At 40.8% G+C, this 18,640-nt stretch overlaps 1 protein-coding gene across 1 annotated transcript in view; it reads left to right on the forward strand.

Moving 5' to 3' along the window:
* Positions 1 to 18,640, forward strand: part of adgrv1 (adhesion G protein-coupled receptor V1) — an 83,646-nt gene that overhangs the window by 28,413 nt on the left and 36,593 nt on the right. Inside the window, exons 53-88 of the mRNA XM_029509875.1 lie at positions 782 to 904; positions 995 to 1,217; positions 1,343 to 1,547; positions 1,695 to 1,841; positions 1,978 to 2,233; positions 2,632 to 2,834; positions 3,246 to 3,422; positions 3,645 to 3,827; positions 3,939 to 4,118; positions 4,347 to 4,511; positions 4,628 to 4,748; positions 4,859 to 4,982; positions 5,108 to 5,246; positions 5,381 to 5,566; positions 5,693 to 5,928; positions 6,046 to 6,194; positions 6,379 to 6,577; positions 6,839 to 7,058; positions 7,149 to 7,388; positions 7,528 to 7,677; positions 7,802 to 8,022; positions 8,127 to 8,406; positions 8,510 to 8,653; positions 9,092 to 9,263; positions 9,516 to 9,657; positions 9,880 to 10,452; positions 10,570 to 10,826; positions 11,311 to 11,428; positions 11,560 to 11,731; positions 11,894 to 12,136; positions 12,749 to 13,156; positions 13,682 to 13,854; positions 14,075 to 14,315; positions 14,512 to 14,651; positions 15,560 to 15,720; positions 15,932 to 16,032. Coding sequence (XP_029365735.1) covers positions 782 to 904; positions 995 to 1,217; positions 1,343 to 1,547; positions 1,695 to 1,841; positions 1,978 to 2,233; positions 2,632 to 2,834; positions 3,246 to 3,422; positions 3,645 to 3,827; positions 3,939 to 4,118; positions 4,347 to 4,511; positions 4,628 to 4,748; positions 4,859 to 4,982; positions 5,108 to 5,246; positions 5,381 to 5,566; positions 5,693 to 5,928; positions 6,046 to 6,194; positions 6,379 to 6,577; positions 6,839 to 7,058; positions 7,149 to 7,388; positions 7,528 to 7,677; positions 7,802 to 8,022; positions 8,127 to 8,406; positions 8,510 to 8,653; positions 9,092 to 9,263; positions 9,516 to 9,657; positions 9,880 to 10,452; positions 10,570 to 10,826; positions 11,311 to 11,428; positions 11,560 to 11,731; positions 11,894 to 12,136; positions 12,749 to 13,156; positions 13,682 to 13,854; positions 14,075 to 14,315; positions 14,512 to 14,651; positions 15,560 to 15,720; positions 15,932 to 16,032 — 7,172 coding nt within the window. The remainder of the gene's footprint in view (positions 1 to 781; positions 905 to 994; positions 1,218 to 1,342; positions 1,548 to 1,694; positions 1,842 to 1,977; positions 2,234 to 2,631; positions 2,835 to 3,245; positions 3,423 to 3,644; positions 3,828 to 3,938; positions 4,119 to 4,346; positions 4,512 to 4,627; positions 4,749 to 4,858; positions 4,983 to 5,107; positions 5,247 to 5,380; positions 5,567 to 5,692; positions 5,929 to 6,045; positions 6,195 to 6,378; positions 6,578 to 6,838; positions 7,059 to 7,148; positions 7,389 to 7,527; positions 7,678 to 7,801; positions 8,023 to 8,126; positions 8,407 to 8,509; positions 8,654 to 9,091; positions 9,264 to 9,515; positions 9,658 to 9,879; positions 10,453 to 10,569; positions 10,827 to 11,310; positions 11,429 to 11,559; positions 11,732 to 11,893; positions 12,137 to 12,748; positions 13,157 to 13,681; positions 13,855 to 14,074; positions 14,316 to 14,511; positions 14,652 to 15,559; positions 15,721 to 15,931; positions 16,033 to 18,640) is intronic.

Below are 18,640 nucleotides of genomic sequence, written 5' to 3' on the forward strand. Positions count from 1 at the left end.
AGACCAATAACCACTCACACGCACAATTTCGAGTCACCAGTTAACCCAAACATGATGTTTTTGGACGGTGGGAGGAAACCCATGCAAGCACAGGGAGAACATGCAAACTCCGAACAGAAAATCCCCGGGCCCGTAACCGAAACAACAACTTTCTTATTGTGGGGCAACAGCACTAACCACTGTGCTGCCCGTGAACTGATGTGTTAAGCAAAATTATGAAGTTAAGTTTCATCTTACATTTCTGTGGTTCAGATTACATGTGTAAAAATGGCCTTGGAGGACAGTCAGGTGCAATATGTCTATGTTATGATAAGAGGATGGTTGTAATTTTGTTTTTATGAAATCCCATTTTCTGTTTATTTTCTAGAGGATTGTGCAGTGGTTAAATGTTGGTTAGAACAGTGGGAATAACTCAGTGGTTATTTAGAAGTAACATAGAAGCCCTGTGTCCCTTACAGACAAAACAATCTTGTTCTGTTGTCTAACATAGGATGAGAAAATTCACTGTGCTCACCATAGCATATATTTATATCATGCTCTGTATATTTTGATGTGACATAATCCTTCTGAGTTTGCAAATGTGGTAAGTTTTCTTGGTTCAGACCTGTTGTGGGTTTATGGGAATGACCTCAGTGTGGAGCAAAGCAGAGCCACAGAGGGACAGAGAGGCTGTAATTTGTAAGTCTTGGGCGTGTCAAGTCCTTACTTGCAAAAACGTACTATTCTAGCATGGAAGAAGTTAAGTCTGTGTTTGTTTTTGTGTGCCTGTGTCTTTCTCCAGGTCCCTCTCCATCATGTGAGGTGTTGCAATGGAGATCAGGGCAGCCTTCACCGCAGCTCTATCAGTCCATTCCTCACCAAGGCCTCACCTCTATTCATCCATTCACTGCTCCGTCTGGGATCAGTAAGCACAAATTTCAACAGTTTATAAAGATAACAACAATCTCGCCAGACACCCTTATAATATCAATTAAATCTCTTTTCTGCCTCACAGCTTATGCCATACTAGCAGGAAGAAATGGTTCATCACTGTATTCCTGGAGGTCTGATGTTAACCTGTTTGCCATGGTCCTCAGGGCCCCTCCAGCTTTAAGCTTGGTCTCTCTCATGGTCCCGTCGCTCAACACCACCAAGACCCTCTTGGCTTCTTCTGAGGAGAATAGCTCCACTGTTTATGAATTTGTTTATGTCTCCAATCAGTCTGATTTCATTCCCAGGTACCCAAGTTATTTAAGTGATAGACAGGCTAATTGTTGCTCTGAAAGAAAATTGTACTCAGGAAGAAATAAGACACATTCAGAACACAGAAAATTAATGAAGGTCTTTGCTTTCCCATATTCAGTTTTGGGGAGTTGCATTTTGCACCAGGAGAAAATGAACTACAGATAGCAGTGAATGTTATCAATGATGACATCCCTGAGGTGCAGGAGTATTTTCATGTCAGTTTGAAGAATCCCAAGGGTGGGGCTGAGATTGGATTTGGAGGTCAGGTGACTGTAATTGTACCAACCAATGATGATGCCCATGGAGTCATTGGCTTTGCTCAAGTAAGCAGATGAACATTTAATTATTAGCCACTGCACATTTGTTCATTATATTTGTGCTAAACCTCAAGTAACTTAAACCATTTTCAAAACAAGCTAGACCAAAAGCCATTTTAATATACATATATATAACACACTGTCTCTTTGTAGAATTCCTTATATATGGAGGTTGAGGAATTGGAGCAAAATAATCAGATTTCCCTCAATGTGGAAAGGAGAAGAGGAACCTTTGGCAGACTGACTGTTCACTGGGCTGCCAGTGGCAGTCTGGCTGACATTTACCCCACTTCAGGAGTGGTGAGTAAAGCTTGAGCCCCTGTCATCCTCAGTATATGTCAGTATGTAAATGTGCACCTAACTAAACAAGGGCACAGCTATAATGTAGCATCATAAATTTGAGGTGTCAATTAAAGAAAACATTTTCCCCCCAAAGGTGACGTTCTCAGAGAGCCAGTCAGTGGCCATCATCTCATTGGCTGTTATAGCAGATGGTGTCCCAGAGCTGAGAGAGAGTCTCACTATCACCCTGATGGATGTCACTACTGTGGGGCTACAGGACCTACAACATGCTGCAGTCATTGACAAGGAGCGAGCACAGGCTCTACTCACCATCCTGCCAAATGGCTCTCCCTATGGGGTGATTGGATGGCATCTGGACTCCCAGTTTACACTAACACAAGAGCCACAGAGTAAGAATTTCTGTGGAATAAAATGAATGAATGACTAATGACCTGCCAGTAAATCAGAATTTTTGCTGGATCACGGTACAAAGGGATCTAAGGCACTGTAAATAGTTTAAGCTAATTACCAAATACCATTTTTCTTAAGTAGCTATTGCAGTAATCACACTTTGATATTTACTGTAAAGGAGATCTGCCACGACTGCCAGGAAATGAGTCATTTAAGATTTAAATTAATCTATGTATTGGAGACTGGCCCAAAACAAAAGTCTGAGCAGCAGAGTACAAGGCCAACATATTTTCCTTCAAATATTGTCTTGCAAATTTTCTCCCAGGATTCTTATTTTTTATTTTTTTTTTATTTTTTATTTTTTCAAATGAAAATTCTGGTTTCTCCAAACCTGCAGGGACTCCAGTGAACGTGACCCTCTCCATAGTAAGAGAGCAGGGTTCTTCAGGTGAGGTGGCAATCCATTACCAGACCAGACCAGCCCTGTACAAGCCACCATCCAACCAAGCCACAGCAGGAAAGGACTATACTGCCAAAGACGACACCCTCATCATGATAAACGGTGCTACTGTGGCCCTTGTAACTGTCACAATCCTACCGGTATGGGCTAAATGATAATAGTGAGTTTTGCCAACTTTAATAGACAACAGGAAACATTTATTTGGAACAGGACTAACATCTAGCCTTTCTCAACCATACAGTACAAACACTCATTCAATTTGTGTATGGTTTGTGCAAAATATCAGCAGAGCAATTTTACACTTGCTTCCTTTTACCTCTCTTGCGTTCTCCCATTAATGTCTTACATCTTGTTGTATTATTCTTGCATAACTCAAGATCGCTGCTAAATTTACATTTTACTGCATTTATCAGCACCACTTTAATTCAAAGGTGCAGGTGCAGCTAAAGAAAAAAATCGAAAATTTATGTAAGCTAGACAGAAAACATCTGCTACATCTGTTGACAAACAAATGTAGCAGATGTTTCCATTATGTATATTTGATTTAACAGGATGATAGTCCAGAGCTGGCAGAAAGCTTTCTGGTAAATATCACCAGCGTTGAGCTTGTTAATGGGTCAGCGGGAGTCGGCCAGCCCACTCTAAAGAGGCTTGGGATGGAGGTAGCAGAGGTCACCATTCAAGAGAATGATGACCCTCGAGGGATCCTGCAGTTCAATGTATCTGAGGTGAGCATGACTTGGATTTGAACATGATCGATATGCAACTTCTCAACTGATGCAATGACACCACACATTTAACTACAGATGAACAATAATCAATACCTCTTTAATTACTAATATTATTCTAGTTAAGTCAGCAAAAGTTAGTTTTTTGAACACTATTTAAAAGCGAAAGTTACAAAGAAGTCATTCTTAACAATATGCATTGCTTCTGTATATCTTGTCTAGGATATTAATGGAAGTGTGCTGGGATATGAGATATCACCACCAGACAACATCCTCTATCTCTCAGTGGTGCGACTTGCTGGTACTAATGGAAGACTGGTCATCTACTGGGAGGCTAAGCCAGTCACTGCTGACCTTAATGATTTCAGTCCCACTTCTGGAAACATCACCTTTCAAGATGGGCAGGTAAATGGATTGATTGTCTCGATTTGAAATTAACCTTTCAACCTAAATGTGCATTGGTACTGCTCAATATTTTCCAGGTGTCAGCTTGTATTCCCTGATCCCTCTTTTTAGAGAGAAGCCATAATTGCCATCACCATCTTGGATGATGAGCAAGTGGAGCCATTGGAGACGTTCAGAGTGAATGTGCTTCGTGTGATTGGTGGTGCTCGCCTGGGAGATGTGACCTCTGTAATCATCAGTATTCCAGCCAATGACTCACCTCTTGGACAATTTGGATTTCAAGAACTAGAGGTGACTCTCTAACCCCTCATTATGTTTTACTGCTCAGTATTTCAAAAAGGTATGAATTCACAATCCATGACAAAAATACAATTCCCTCTAATATACAACTATTTAACTATATTGTTCAGAGGACCACATTTTTAACCACTGCTGGCCCTGGACACACCTAGTAGACCAGGTTGTCTAAGTGTGCGATGTCAGAGACATATTACCTAATATTACCTAATCCCCTCTAAGGTTACTGTCAGTGAACCAGAGTTTGTGAATGACCCTGCTGCTGTGGCAACACTAGCAGTGCTCCGTAGCACAGGAGGTGAAGGAGCAGTGACACTAGTGTGGCAGCTGGAAGATCAGGCCACAGACGACCTCTCACCTTTCAATGGAACTCTTATCTTCACTGAGGTACAGTATGAAAAACTGGTGTGCCAGTCCAATACTCTTTCTTTCATTTTTTAAAGTTTATGTTCAGCATATTACATGTTTCTTATGAATCCTGCTACATCTGTCATATTTAACAGACTGAGTCCATGAAGACATTTGTGATTAGAGCCCTCACTGACACTGTACTAGAAGGAGATGAACATTTCAATGTCCGGCTATTTCCTGCTCAGAGTGGTGTTGTCATCGACCCCTTAAATGGTTAGCATTAATGATGAAGTGAAATGGCAAATGTATTTATTGGTTGAAAAAATTACCAATACGTCTTCCTTATCTGTTGTGCCTACAATTCACCGTTGCATTTTATGCAGCCATGGTCACCATCACTATCAGGGCAGACAAGGCTGCTCTTGGGATTATTGGAATAGCGGAGTCCTCCAGGAACATCCTCATTGGAGAACCTCAGGCAGATTACAATGGCAGTGCTGTGGTCAGGTGAGATACTGTAAACATCCAACTGATAAACTAGCCGAGGACAACAAATACTGGCTATGAAATTCTCTACTTTCAGTTATTATTTAAGAGGGAAAATCAGAAAATCTATGGTTGTTCTTCCCCAGCCTGGTGCGAGGGCCTGGTGTGTTTGGAGACGTCCAGGTTTCTTGGAATATCACTCCAGCTGGGGTCTCAGAGTTTGAAGCAATCTCTGGCACCGTGACTATTAGAGACAGAGAGTCTGTTGCCACCATTATTCTAAAGGTACAGAGTTTTTTAGATTTAAGAGTTCATTAAAATGAACTGGAATCAGCATATTATATTTACCCTATCTGTATAAATCAGAATGCATCACAATTAGGATTTTCAGTAAAATTGTTTTTCTCATCTGTTTTCAGGCCTTGGATGATGAAATTCCTGAATTGCGCCGTGACTACCAACTAACACTGACCTCTGCTACCTCGGGACTGGAAATAAGTCCCACAGCCAGACATGCTAAGATTATTATGGTAGCCAGTGACAACCCCTATGGCCTTTTCTCCCTCACACAGCACCAGCTCACAGCAACAGAGGAGGAGAGAATGGTGAGGTTGTGAAAGTTTGATATGAATGTGTTATATGATGCAGTCATATAGTGGCAAATAAGGCTCTATATAATATATTTTCATTCTTGCTGTGTCATTTACGTTGTCATTTTTTCCTTTCTTTAGGTGCATGTGATAGTTAATCGCTCCTTCGGCAGTATGGGCAGTGTATGGGTGAGCTATCAGACCTCAGGGGACACAGCGGTCAGCGGAGAGGACTTTGCCCCATCTTCAGGAAGGCTATTTTTTACCCCAGGCCAAATCTCACAGGAAGTCACCCTGCATATTCAGGATGACAGTCTTCCAGAGGGTCCTGAGATGTTCTTCTTCAACATCACTGAAGTGGAGTTGGTGAATGTCAGGTAAAATAACTTCCTCAGATGGAGTGACTTTGTTGGGGGGGGCTTTATTTAACAAAAATGACATGTGGACGGGACTTGTCTGTGACATTTAATTGTGTCTCTCCCTCTGGTGGTCAGTGACGTGGACTACAAAGTTAGAGAGTCAGGTCTGCAACTGGACCAGCCTCCAGCCATAAGCAACATCTCTTCACTCATTGTAACTATTCTAAAGAATGACAACGCTGAGGGTATGTTGGAGTTCAGACAGGACTATGTCAACATTACAGGTAAGGACCAAAGACAAATAACTACTAATTTGTCTTGTAAGACATTCAAGTGAGGGAAACACATGTGGAACTCAGCTGTTGTCCAAAAATGTTATATGTTACAATATAGATAAAATTATAAAATTATATATACATAAACAGGAAATTCTAAAATGCTGTTTCTTTCTGGCTTCTCATCAATCAGTCGAGGAAGATGTGGGCGCTCTGTTGATCCCAGTGGTGAGAAGCGTGAGCTCATATGGGCCAGTCTCTGCTGAGTTCCTTTCGAGAAGCTTGAGTGCAACCCTTGACCTTGACTACATCCTGTATAATGGCTCAGTGGTGTTTGTTCATGGCCAGAATATTAGCTACATAAACGTCACTATTATTGATGACCTTGAAAGGTGAGAGAAGAATTTGAGAATAAAAGAAGTATAACTATAAATAACTCCTAAAATGTACTGTGTACTTGGTTGTGTTGTGGGTATGTAAATGTATCTTAACCTGACAGGACTAAGCACTGATTTGAGGTTAATGGAGAAAACGTAATGAATAAATCATAGCCTCAGCAGGATGCAGTTAAATAGAACAATTCATAAATTCAATGCTATAATGAATGAGGACGGTATTTATTTCTGAATTAAAACTGCAATTATCTCCCATAGTGAATATGCTGAGATATTTGAGGTCTTGCTGACTGGAACAACAGGAGGAGCGGTTCTTGGCTCTCAGCGTGTTGCCAGGGTAACCATCGCCAAGAGTGACTCTCCAAGCGGTGTGGTCCATTTTCTCAATGAGAGCCTAATAACAATGGTCAACCCTAACTCCACTGTCACACTCATACTTGTCCTGGAGAGAACTGGGGGCCTAGTGGGCAATGCAACGGTATCTATTATCTTCTACACTCAAGTTCTGGGTTTTCTTTTATTTCTTCAATAATGCCAACTAGATCAAAGAGATGTTATCTTTTGGCAGGTCGCTTGGGTGATCCGTGGTCCCAACAGCAAAGATGCCCTTTCTCCATCCAATACTGACATTAGAGAGCCTGTGAATGGGTCCTTCTTCTTCAGGGATGGAGAGAAAGGCACACGCACCATTGAGCTGCGGATTCTCCCCCATGGAGAGGTGGAGGTGGAAGAGACATTCATTGTAGAGCTCAGCATTAAATCTGGGGAGATGGATGTTGATCCTCAGGCTGGTGCCGTAACACTGAAGGTAGTTCATAGTGTCCTGAATGAAAAGGTTTATTTCACCATCATGAATTATTTAACTTACTGAACTCAGGTTATTGCAATTTCCACATCCAATAGGATGCAAACTTCAGCACCCACTACTATGAGTTTTTGTCTCCCAGATAGAGAAGTTTGGTGACCCCAACGGTATAGTCCAGTTTACTGCAGATGCTCTTCGACACCGTGTTTATAATGAATCCACAGAAGCAGAGGGCCCTCGCAACATTTCCTTGTTCATTACACGTAGAGAGGGTGTCATGGGGAATGTCACAGTAAGTTTACATTGATATGTGTTTGTTATTTATCAGTTATATCCAGCATCAGTGCTTGAAATAGCTTAATTACATTTTTGGTTGCCGCTATTAAATTATAAATACAGCCATGCTTTCGCCTCAGGTCCACTGGCAGATACAGAGTGACGCAGACATAGCAGGGGACTTCCTAGCCTCAGCTGGTTCAGTAATTATTCTGGAAGGTCAAAGAGAAGCAGAAATCCTCCTGAGCCTGATGCCCGATACAGTCCCAGAGGTTGAGGAGCTCTACACTGTCACACTCACAACCGTGGAGGGCGGTGCTACTCTGGACGCCAACCCAAACCTAATCAGAACCTACATCAGGTTGTGTCATTATGGTTGTATTTAAGTCAATAACATGTATGTAAAAGAACAATAATCAAAGAATGAATTAACTAACTGAAATTAATCTTTTCTCTCCACTTCAGGGTGCCTGCTAATGATGATCCTCATGGCATCTTTTCCCTGAACCCTGAGCAGCACTCTGTAGTTGTAGTGAGGTCAGGGTCTGAGGTCATCAGAGCTCTGGTACTGAATGTGACACGGCTTGCTGGGCTGTTTGGCAACGTCAGTGTGGGCTATAGGATCAGTGGCAGTATTGATGAAGTTATGGACATCAATGAGATACTTGGAGGACAAGCTCAGGGGAGGCTTCTCTTGAAAGAGGAACAGACCTTCAGCACAGTCACTGTGCCCATCAGCAGCAAGGTAAGAAAGAGGGCACGTTCTGACAGGACTACAGAGACACGCACTCACGTAAATGAATATTTCTGCTCTGACTACCAAGTTTCCCCTGTTCATTTTGCTGTAGGTGTTTTTGTCCGTGGGTGAAAGCTTCAGAGTAGAATTGAGTGATGTTAGACTTATCAGTCCCATCCTTGGATCCCTCCCTCGCCTCCTTGACGAGGTCAGTGTAGCTACAATCACTGTACCAGAGGAAGCTGCCAGCTCAGAGGTGAGTTGTGGTTGTGTTCTTCTGACATATGAATTACCTGTCAGGCAAATTCTTCTTTTTAATTGTCCTCTCTTCAGGCCACTAAGGAAGTAAAATGTGCCAATGATAAATGCACTTTTTGGCTCAAAAATATTTAATCAGGGTTAGTCACAGATTAGTCTTCTGTCTCCATAGACTTTAATATAATTTAAATTAAAACTAATTTAGTGCTAAGTTCTTGACTCCTCTGTGAATACTCAGCTCTTTTTTGTCAAGCTTTTTATAGTCTTTACAGTACATGCGTGTAGGTGGCTGCTCACAATGTTGTTTACATGACTGACGTAGTGTAGATGTTTCATAATAACCTCCTCAGTCAGTTCCATTATATTTATCTACAACGTTCATGTTGGCAACAAGATAATGTCCAATACCCTTCTTTTCTTCCTTAACACTCTCCAGGTTGGCTTTGCCACCGTGGCACTGCAGGTTTCAAGTGTTGAAAAAGGCATATGTGAAGCAAAGGTAGCAAGAACAGGCCTGTTTGGGGAGCTCAGGGTCCAGTGGAAAACTGGATATCCTTTAGGACAAGCTTTGCCTGGCTTCAGAACTGGGCTTATCACCCCAAGCTCAGGTAATATAATCAGAGAAGGAAATCCCATCGTTATCTCTAACCACTTCCATTCTTGATGTTTGTCAATTTCTGAATCATCAATAATTAAACGGCTTGTTTATCATTGAATTGCACCACAGCAGTCTAACCTTTCATCTCCAAACCAACATTTGTAAAAAAAAAAAAAAAAAAAAAAAAAAAGGTTGATGACATACAGACTAACAACAACCTTTTACTTTCACTGTTGCTAATGTGCTCCTTCTTTATATTTAGGCACACTGACACTGGCCCATGGAGAGAGGACTAAAGCCATAGCTTTCACAGCTGTTGCTGATGCTTTAGAGCCAGCTTCCTATGCTATACATCTTGATGCTGCCAGCTCTGGCACTGCTGAAACTGGTGCTGTCAAGCTCAGGTAATGCTTTCAGTGTTTAAATGTAAACATGCCAATTTGGAATGAAATCTCTAGCTAATGACATCAACAGCCCTTGCAATTTTTTTCCATATCAATGGTGGATTCAATTTACACTGTGTTGTCATATTTTATATTATATTGAATATTTTTATATTTGTCCATATCAAATTTAGCTTGTTGTCTTGTTGCTGTTTTCTAGCTGTTGTCATTTTCCCTACTCAGGTCAGGCTTTACCGTGGCAGAGGTGGAGCCACTAGGGGTCTATCAGTTTGCTCCCAATTCCCGCCAGATAGTCATCGCAGAGGACATCCAGACTATTACGCTTTATGTTCAGAGACTTTATGGTTCTCGAAGTAATACCACCCACGTTTCATATAAAACAATAGCACGCAGCGCAGAAGAAGGAAAGGACTTTCTTGAAGTGCCAGATGGCCAGTTGGTCTTTGAATCACCTCGACAAACCAACTCTTCGTTCCACCTTTCAATACTTGATGATTCCCTTTCAGAGCCAGATGAGTACTTTCATGTCAACTTAACAGATGTTCAAGTCCTTTATCCTGATTTAGCTTGGGCAGAGGCCTCTCCTCGCCTCAACCCTCAGCATAGTTTTGCCACTGTCACCATCCTAGCTAGTGATGTGACTGGTGGAGTCCTCAGTATTGGGCCTGAACTAGTCCAAGTACCAGAGGACAGTGAAGAGGAGAACCAGCAGGAGCGGAGGGTGGTTCTTAGGGTGCGCAGGTCTGACAGCGTGGCTGGAGATGTGAGAGTTCGCGTCCAAGCATATGGAGGTGTGTTTATTTTATTGCACTGTTTTGTTGCCCGATTGCAATACCTTGTATTTTGTAATTTACTTTGATGTATGAATTACACTTAAACTTATGTTTCTGTGCGGTTTTATTCAGATGGAAGTACAGCACCTCTTCCTTTCACTCTGGAACATCTCGGGACCCTTGCACAGGAGCAGCAGGACTTCCGTTTGGAGTCCAATATAGTGTCCATGCAAGCTGGTCAGAATGAAACAGAGCTTATCCTTCTTATTCTGGATGACTCAGAGCCCGAAGGACAGGAGATATTCTTCATCTACCTTAGTGATCCAGAAGGAGGAGCACAAATCACAGACCGTCCAGACCAGGGCTTTGGTGCTTTTGTCAAGATCACCATCCTTGGTAAAATAAATAAAAAAAAACATAAATATAACAGATTTAGATGTGTTAGTTTTCTATATAAAAAATATAAAAAACATGATGCATTCTGTTTCACTCATTATATTTTCTGTTATATAGCAATAATGTTTACTTATTGGTGTGTAAATTGTATAATCTGGACTCCCTCTCTTTATGACACTAGACTAATCCCAAGTGTATCTTAAGGTCATTGCAACAGTCTCAGTCTCAATCAGTCTCCATTTTCTATTGTGGCCCTCATGGCAACATCTCTCTTAAATTTCAATGCAATGGACAGATTTTTTTTTTTATTATTATTCCTACATATATGACTGATCGTAATTTTTTTTATTTATAGTCATAGTTATAGTGGTAGAAGTAGTATTATATGACAGTAATGGGAAATTAATTTATTCTTAAATCCTTTCTTTCTCTGTCTGTCTGTTTTGAGATATTCATGATTTATCTTTCTGTCTGCCCAAATCAGCAAGTGACTTCCATAATGGGATAATTGGTTTTACTTTTAATTCTTTGATGGGCCAAACACTGGATGAGGATTCAGAGAACAGAACTGCTGTCCTCTACCTGCAGAGACAAGAAAACAGGTGATAAAACATTGTGTATTGAGGCCAATAAAAAATATCACATCACTCTGATCAAAAAGATCAGAGTTGGTTTGATATGAAGACATTTTACTGTTGGTAGGTATTTGATCCATGTATCTTTCTCTACTCAGAGCCTTTGAGGATTTGAAGGTCTTCTGGAGAGCTACCTTTAGCAAGGCAATGCCAATTCTCGTTAACAATGCAGTAAACCTAACCAAACAGCTGGTGCAGACCTCAGGAACTGCACTGTGTAGGAGAGGAGCCACACTATGTGCTCTTACTCTGGAGGTCCAGGATGATGAGGTAAGAGAGCAACAGGGTGTCCTGGTGGGAGAGGAGCTGTGATATGTTGGTATATTGCTGACCTTGAAATGCACACGGTCCTATAGTATCTGTTGGAAGAGGAACATTTTCGACTTTTTTCATGTTAGTATGTATGTATCTCTGTATCTGTGTTGCTTCTAGGAACCAGAGTATCAGACGTGGTTTTTGGTGGAGTTATATCAGGTGGGTTCTGGAGCTACCATTAATGAGACCATTCGTTTTGCAAACATCACCTTGGCAGAAAGTGACGACCCACAAGGCATTGTATACTTCGCTGTGGGCCATAGACTGCCCATTGCCACCCCACTGACCACAAGGCTCAGTCTGCATATCTACAGACGAGCAGACACCACTTCAGCTATGTCTGTACAGTATCGTACGCTGGTAAGTATCAAACACACACTGTATGTATTAATTTGGTATAGATCAAATGTATAAAACGCTTATATTAATACCATTGGGCCCATGATTTGCTGTTTTTCCAACACTAATTGATTTATTTTTATCAAACACAGGCAGAACCAATTCTTTTATTCATTCAGTTTTACCTTAAATCATTGCTGAGTATAGTGATATCTAATTTTAAGTCAAAACGAATCAAATTCAAAACGCTTATGGAAAGTCAATCCTTCATTTAAACTGTCAGTAATCATTTTTGAAGCATTTCAGAAAGAATTGTCTCCTCTCCTCATGTATCCATCTCCTCCTCCTCCTCCTTCTCCTTTTGTTTTATGCATTATGATTAGAACTCTCCCGGCTCAGCTACAGCTCAGAAGTATTTATGCACTGGTTCTCAAACTTTTTGAGATTGGAAATTAAAGCGTGTCTAGTACACACAACAAAAGTCAGAACTAAAGCACCTCAAAGGCCTGCATGATAACCATGTGCTATCATTAATAATTTACAATATTATCTATTTATTTATTTTAAGTTTTGGATTCCTGAACTTGCTTGAATTAGTAGAGTTAATCTCAAAACCTGTCTTTTTCCCTCCAGGAACTTCTTCGGGAAGATGTGGTTGGCCTTTCTGTAATTTGGCCAGCTAAAGCAGGAATGGACTTCCCCAAACAGGAGGGTCTAATAACGTTTGATGTTGGGCACTATAATGCATCACTGGAGATTTACCTAACGCCTGACCTTGCTTCCTTCTTGCCCACACCAAAGCGCTTCCAGGTGGAGCTTTACAATGCTACAGATGGGGCTAAAGTGCACCCTCAGTTTGGGCTGGCTAATGTGACTCTGGTGTCAAATGCAGCTAGTCAAGCTATGTGGAGCTTACTTGAACAATTACATCAGCCGCTCAAACCAACTACAATAAACACGGTGCTACAAGGATTTATCAACAAGGTCATGACACCAGTCAACCGTGAGCAGATGATTGCTGTGCTTGAAGGTCTGGGAAAGGTAAAGAGGGAAGGACAAAAACATACTCTAAAAAAACTTTTTATGGTGTAATTAAATCACCAATGTTTATCTGCTCTTTCACAAGACCAATATCATGATGTGGGATGAAATCTTTTTTTTTCTTGAAGCCTCTAAGTCTGTAGTAAGTAAGTAGTAGTTTGTGTCAGACCAAATAGTTTTGAAGTGCATACATCACCTCCACTGCAGTACTCTGAGGATTAGTTTGTCATTTGAAAATGGCTTTGCTCAAACAGAGATAGAAGAGAGAAAAATTACTTACACAGCATAAGAAAAGAGGAAATATACAGAGAGAAGATGAGGTGGAGGAAACTGCAGACTAACATCATTAATGTGTGATGAAAGACACAAAAGCCAGAGAACACCTAATGAAACAAAGCCAAGAGGAGGGCACTCTAAGGCTGACTCAAATACTTCTCAGATATATTCTACATCAGTGACAGATACATGCATTAAAGAGGTTCTTGGCGCTTCTCTCACTCTCACCCTGCCTTTCCCTTGATCCAGGTTCTAACTGAGGCAGAGAAGGCTCCTTTGCAGGAAAGCAGCCGAAATCTGACCTATGAACTACTGTGCTCTTTGGCCAATCCCAGCAGAGTGGACACCCGAGGCCTCAGCTACCTGGCTGAGGTGGCTGAGCGATTTGCTTTTTCCCTCCTCACGCGCAGTCAGTGTGAGATGTGAGTGTGAATATTCTCTGAACATCCTCTTTTATAAAGAAATACTATCATACAATGCACCTGCACTACATTCTTTTCCTTTTTAATACTAGAAACAGAATCTTAATCCCCTCATCATTTCTCTTCTACTGCTTATCCATTTTCGTGTCATGGGGGTTGCTGTAGCCACAAAATTTTAATGATAATTGTAAATATTTCTTTATGTTTTCTCCAGGAGGAGTACCATCTTGGAAACATGTCCATATATGACCATTTCTGCATTCCAATGGTACCCAACACAAATCAATGGATACAAATTCAGGGGACATAATGCAGACTTCTTCCAGCTCCCAGATACCCTCTTGGCAGTGCCAGCAGTCTTGACTCCTGAATGTGGCAACCTGAGCCAGATCCAGCTGACTGAGTTTAGAACTGAACAGTGGTTTCTGAAAAATGACACAACCACTGCTCTCAATGGAAAGGTAGAAAGGCTCATACAGTTTTGCCTTGCTTACTGTAGAAAGCAAAGAGATCAAATTCCTTTTTTCAGTAAAGGGGATTTATTCCATTCTTAAACTGTAGGTGGCAACATTGCTCCAACAGTAACTCACCTTTTTTTCCTTTGTGGTTCACCCCAAAGCTGAAATTGCTTTTTCTGTTATCTATGTTTACACCTAGGTATTCTCAGCAAGCCTGCAAGGAAGAAGGTCACAACCCCTAGAAAATGGCAATGAGGTGATTTATCGTATCCACACTTCTGGTCAGCAAGTTAAACCAGGCCGGTCTCTGTGCCTTCTCTGGAACCAAACTACTGCAAAGTAATGCGCTACACACACCTATTAAAGTTCTTGTACAACCCCTTGAAATAAGGACAACACAGCCTGTTGATACACCAAATATATATTAACCTTCAAACCCTTAGCATTTGTCTAGAGGTTCTTAACAGTCTCTCTCTCTCTCTCTCTCTCTCTCTCTCTCTCTCTCTCTCTCTCTCTCTCTCTCTCTCTCTCTCTCTCATGTATGTTCTACAACTGTAACCCCATTCTCACCTCTGTCCATCTTCCTAACACTTATTATGTGAGTGAGACTGCTGAGAAAAGGGCAAATGCCCAAGTTTAGCCTCTCAATAAGGCTTCTCTGTGTCCACGGGGGAAGTCACATCTTTATGTTTAATATCTGCACATTCAGGCTGTTACAGTTCAGGTCCTCCCACTCTGAGCCTGTTTGTTGAGGACATTCTTGGGGTAGGGAATGGGACTTGGCTGGAACACACTGTTACAAGTTAAAAATTGGCAGGTTTAGTTTGGCCCGAACAGCTATAATTTATCCCAGGAAGCAAAAATGAGGGAACTAATTTGAAGAAAGAACAAAGGATGAGGAGAGGAGTAAAGTCACTTACAAGCAAAGGTCAAGTTTGCAGTGTGACTTTATTGATGTGGGTTGAAATGAAAATGGCAAATGGTGGTTTTTGCTGTTGAATCAATATCTATTTGTCTGCAGTGCTATAAACTGATTTTAATTATCTAGATTTTCACACATGACTTTGATTGGTAAATATGACAGCAAAAATATAAATAAAAGTAGCCAAATTCTCACAGAGCAGCCTGCTGAGCTGTCTTGCCTTGTAATTTGGCCTGTCTTTCGGGTGCTCTATTGTAACTGTAGGGTTGAAACATGCCTATCCTTTTTCTTTGTTGTCATTTTTCTTCTTTCCTTCTTCCTATAGCTGGTCATCAGATGGTCAGTACTGCAGGGTTGTGAAAGAGAGTGGGAACTATGTGGAATGTGCCTGCTCCCACTTGTCTCTCTACACAGCCTACGCAGAGTTTGCAACTTTTGCATCCTACAATGAGGCATTCTATGCCTCAGGATTTATCTGCATCTCAGGTACAAAACACACCACTCTCCTCTTCTCTTCTACAATTACCTTCACTTTTCTTGTGTCTTTTCTGCCAGCTTGCTTTTCCTTTGGTGCAAAACATCCTCAGATCTTATGTGTTCCTCCCACGTTGTTATTAATAGCAACTGTTGATTCATTTCAATCATTTTTTCATTGGTCATTAATATTGCTTTCATATTTTCCACTCCCTCTCCATAGGCTTTGCATTGGCCATTATATCGCATGTGCTGTGCTCTCGTTTCCCCATGTTTGCTGCCAAACTGCTCACTCACATGATGGTGAGCTGCCTTGGAACACAGGTAATGCATTTCTGCTCAGATACTGTAGAGAAATACTACAGGTCTTTTCTGTACATGCCACAGTGAACACTTAGAACCAAAAATCAATGCTTATGAAGAGTGAGACCCTCATTTGCCCACACCATATTCATTTGTTTCTGTGACATATTCTTAATACATATGGCTTTAAATTCAGATTGAATTGGGACCATTAGAAGATAATTATAGGATCATTTGTTTCTTGTATGTATTAAAGCCAAACAAACAGACATACCAATAAAAACAGAAAAGGACACACATGTATCTTGCGCATATGCAAGATACATGTGTACATATAATGCACATATGTGCATGTTTAGATGTACACATATACATAAATGTATGCACACACAGAACATATATATAAAACCCCTCTAACATGTTACAGTTCTTGGAAATGGGCATAGATGTGAACACACATCATTGAATCATGGAATGTCAGTGGTTGCGTAGTTTGCGGGCCGGCGCGTCCTGACAACACAACCATGTCCCCCGCACCCTCACCCATTAAAAACGCAAGCTGTCACTTAAGCAATGAGCGTCATAGATATGTGGCTGCATGGTAGTCTCTCAGTTTGTAGCCACAGTGTGTGTGTGTGTGTATATGCGCACGTGTGTGCGTGAGTGAGTGCGGGACTGGTAATTTTCCACTGGTCCCCCCTCGTTGGTTGACAAACACGAGCCCCTACTAAAGCAGACTGTCATTGGGGGCGAAACACCTCAGACTCAACCTGTTTATTGCCCAGACAGAGCCCCTGAACCTTAAAGGGTTTTGGATGGAAAATTCCATCCTGTTCTGTTTCCTTGTTGATACTGTACTGCATGTTAAGGCCGTATTCCTTGGATGTGCACGTGTCTGACATTGTGACATAGTTTATAAAATACTAAATAAATGTGATTGTGTTTTTGGCCTTACAACGAAGGCCAGCCGATAGAGGCCTGGTTGAATAGAAGATTGACAAGCAGGCCTAACTGAATGTGCACTCTGGTATTAACATGTGCCCTTTAAGTGTTCTACTGGGAACGTTGTAGAAGCAATGATGGGCTCAAGATGCAGGATGTTCTCAAATTAAAATAGACTGTTTGACGTCAGTGTCTTAACTACAGTCTTTATCTTAGATTGATAACCTAAGCCTCTAGCAGCAAATTTGTTTGTGAAGTCTTAATTTTCTTTTCAGTCTCTTTTTTCTAAAAGCTTTGTTTAGTATCCAACACCTTCCAAATGCAGGGGCCTTATTTTCATTAGTTTTCTAGATTATGTCAATATAGCAGTTAACTCAACTATTCAGTGATTTGCGTCATAAAAAATGCATGCACAAAATGAGACCTAAAGTGGACGAAAATATGACAAATTACCTCACAGTAAGGTCCATTAAGTAGCTTTTCTGTTCAATGTTTTACTAAGCAGGGACATGTTTCGTCCATCTTGACATCACCAGCTTTACAATGAAGTCAGCAACCTTATTTATTTTCCCAAATAAGTACATTAATAAATGTACGCAACTTGAAACGTGCAAAAGCTGCATGTTTCCATTTCGGATTCTCAAGATTTTTCTCTCAACCTACAAAACCAATAGTGCAGTGGTCAGTATAGCGCTTTTCTTTCTTATGTGTCATTTTATATGTTAATGTATGCCTGCCTGGTTTCTACGGTTTTTGCATTTTTTAAGATTAGTTTTTGTTTTTTGAGTATTACTATAATCTTTCTTTTTATTAGATAGGACAGCATGAAGAGTGAGAGAATGGGGAATGACATGCACCATGTAGCTCTGTTCATTATGACACCCCATGATTTTTGCATTTTGAGAAATTTGTGACTTATTTCTGTAAAAAGCTTTACAAATGAGTTGTTAGAATCCCCATCTCTGTAAACCTGAGGTTATAACTGCTTTGAGCTTTTAGCAAACCTCTGTGTTATTTTCAGGGTCAAAGATTGACATTACAGAAGGACCAATGTTAACTTTCTGAATTGGGAAGGTAAATGATCCTGCATTTTTGATCAAATAAATGTGATCAGTGACAGAAATGTCTCCTGAGCTTGTGGGTCTCAGGCTTGATTTGATTGAATTGATGCCAGAGTCAGGTACAACTACTTCTGACAGAGAGGGTTCTCTATCTGTACTGACTCTGTTGTAATTAGTCACTGACACTGCCCATAGTGGGAGGAAAATGTAAGCTGCTGCTTTAATTTATTTCTTTTTGCAACACCTCAGTGAGTCTGAGAGTTGAGAGTAAGGTTAGGAGGAAGAGGGAGGTGAGGAGGAAGGTTGTTAATCGTCATTCTTTTCAGCTATCTACCTTCCACAAGTGAATAAGTTTAAAATAAAAATCCATGTAGTTAGCTGCCACAGTTTCATCACAAAATTGTCGTTATCTAATATCTATCTGTTATGTTTTAAAGATGGTAGAAATAGTAGATGCTTTATAGTTTTAATAAGAAAAGTTTCCCAAACTATTTCAAAGATAAAATCCTATTCAAAGGATCAGAGAGGGTCAAAGAGGTTATAAGTGATCAGTGTTGAGAAAAAAACACCAACAGTGATCAAGTCCCCAGACATCCTGCTGAGAGTGTGTGTGTCCTTGCCTTTTT

The sequence above is a fragment of the Echeneis naucrates genome, chromosome 9 (assembly GCF_900963305.1).
Source record: "Echeneis naucrates chromosome 9, fEcheNa1.1, whole genome shotgun sequence".
Lineage (NCBI taxonomy): Eukaryota > Metazoa > Chordata > Actinopteri > Carangiformes > Echeneidae > Echeneis > Echeneis naucrates.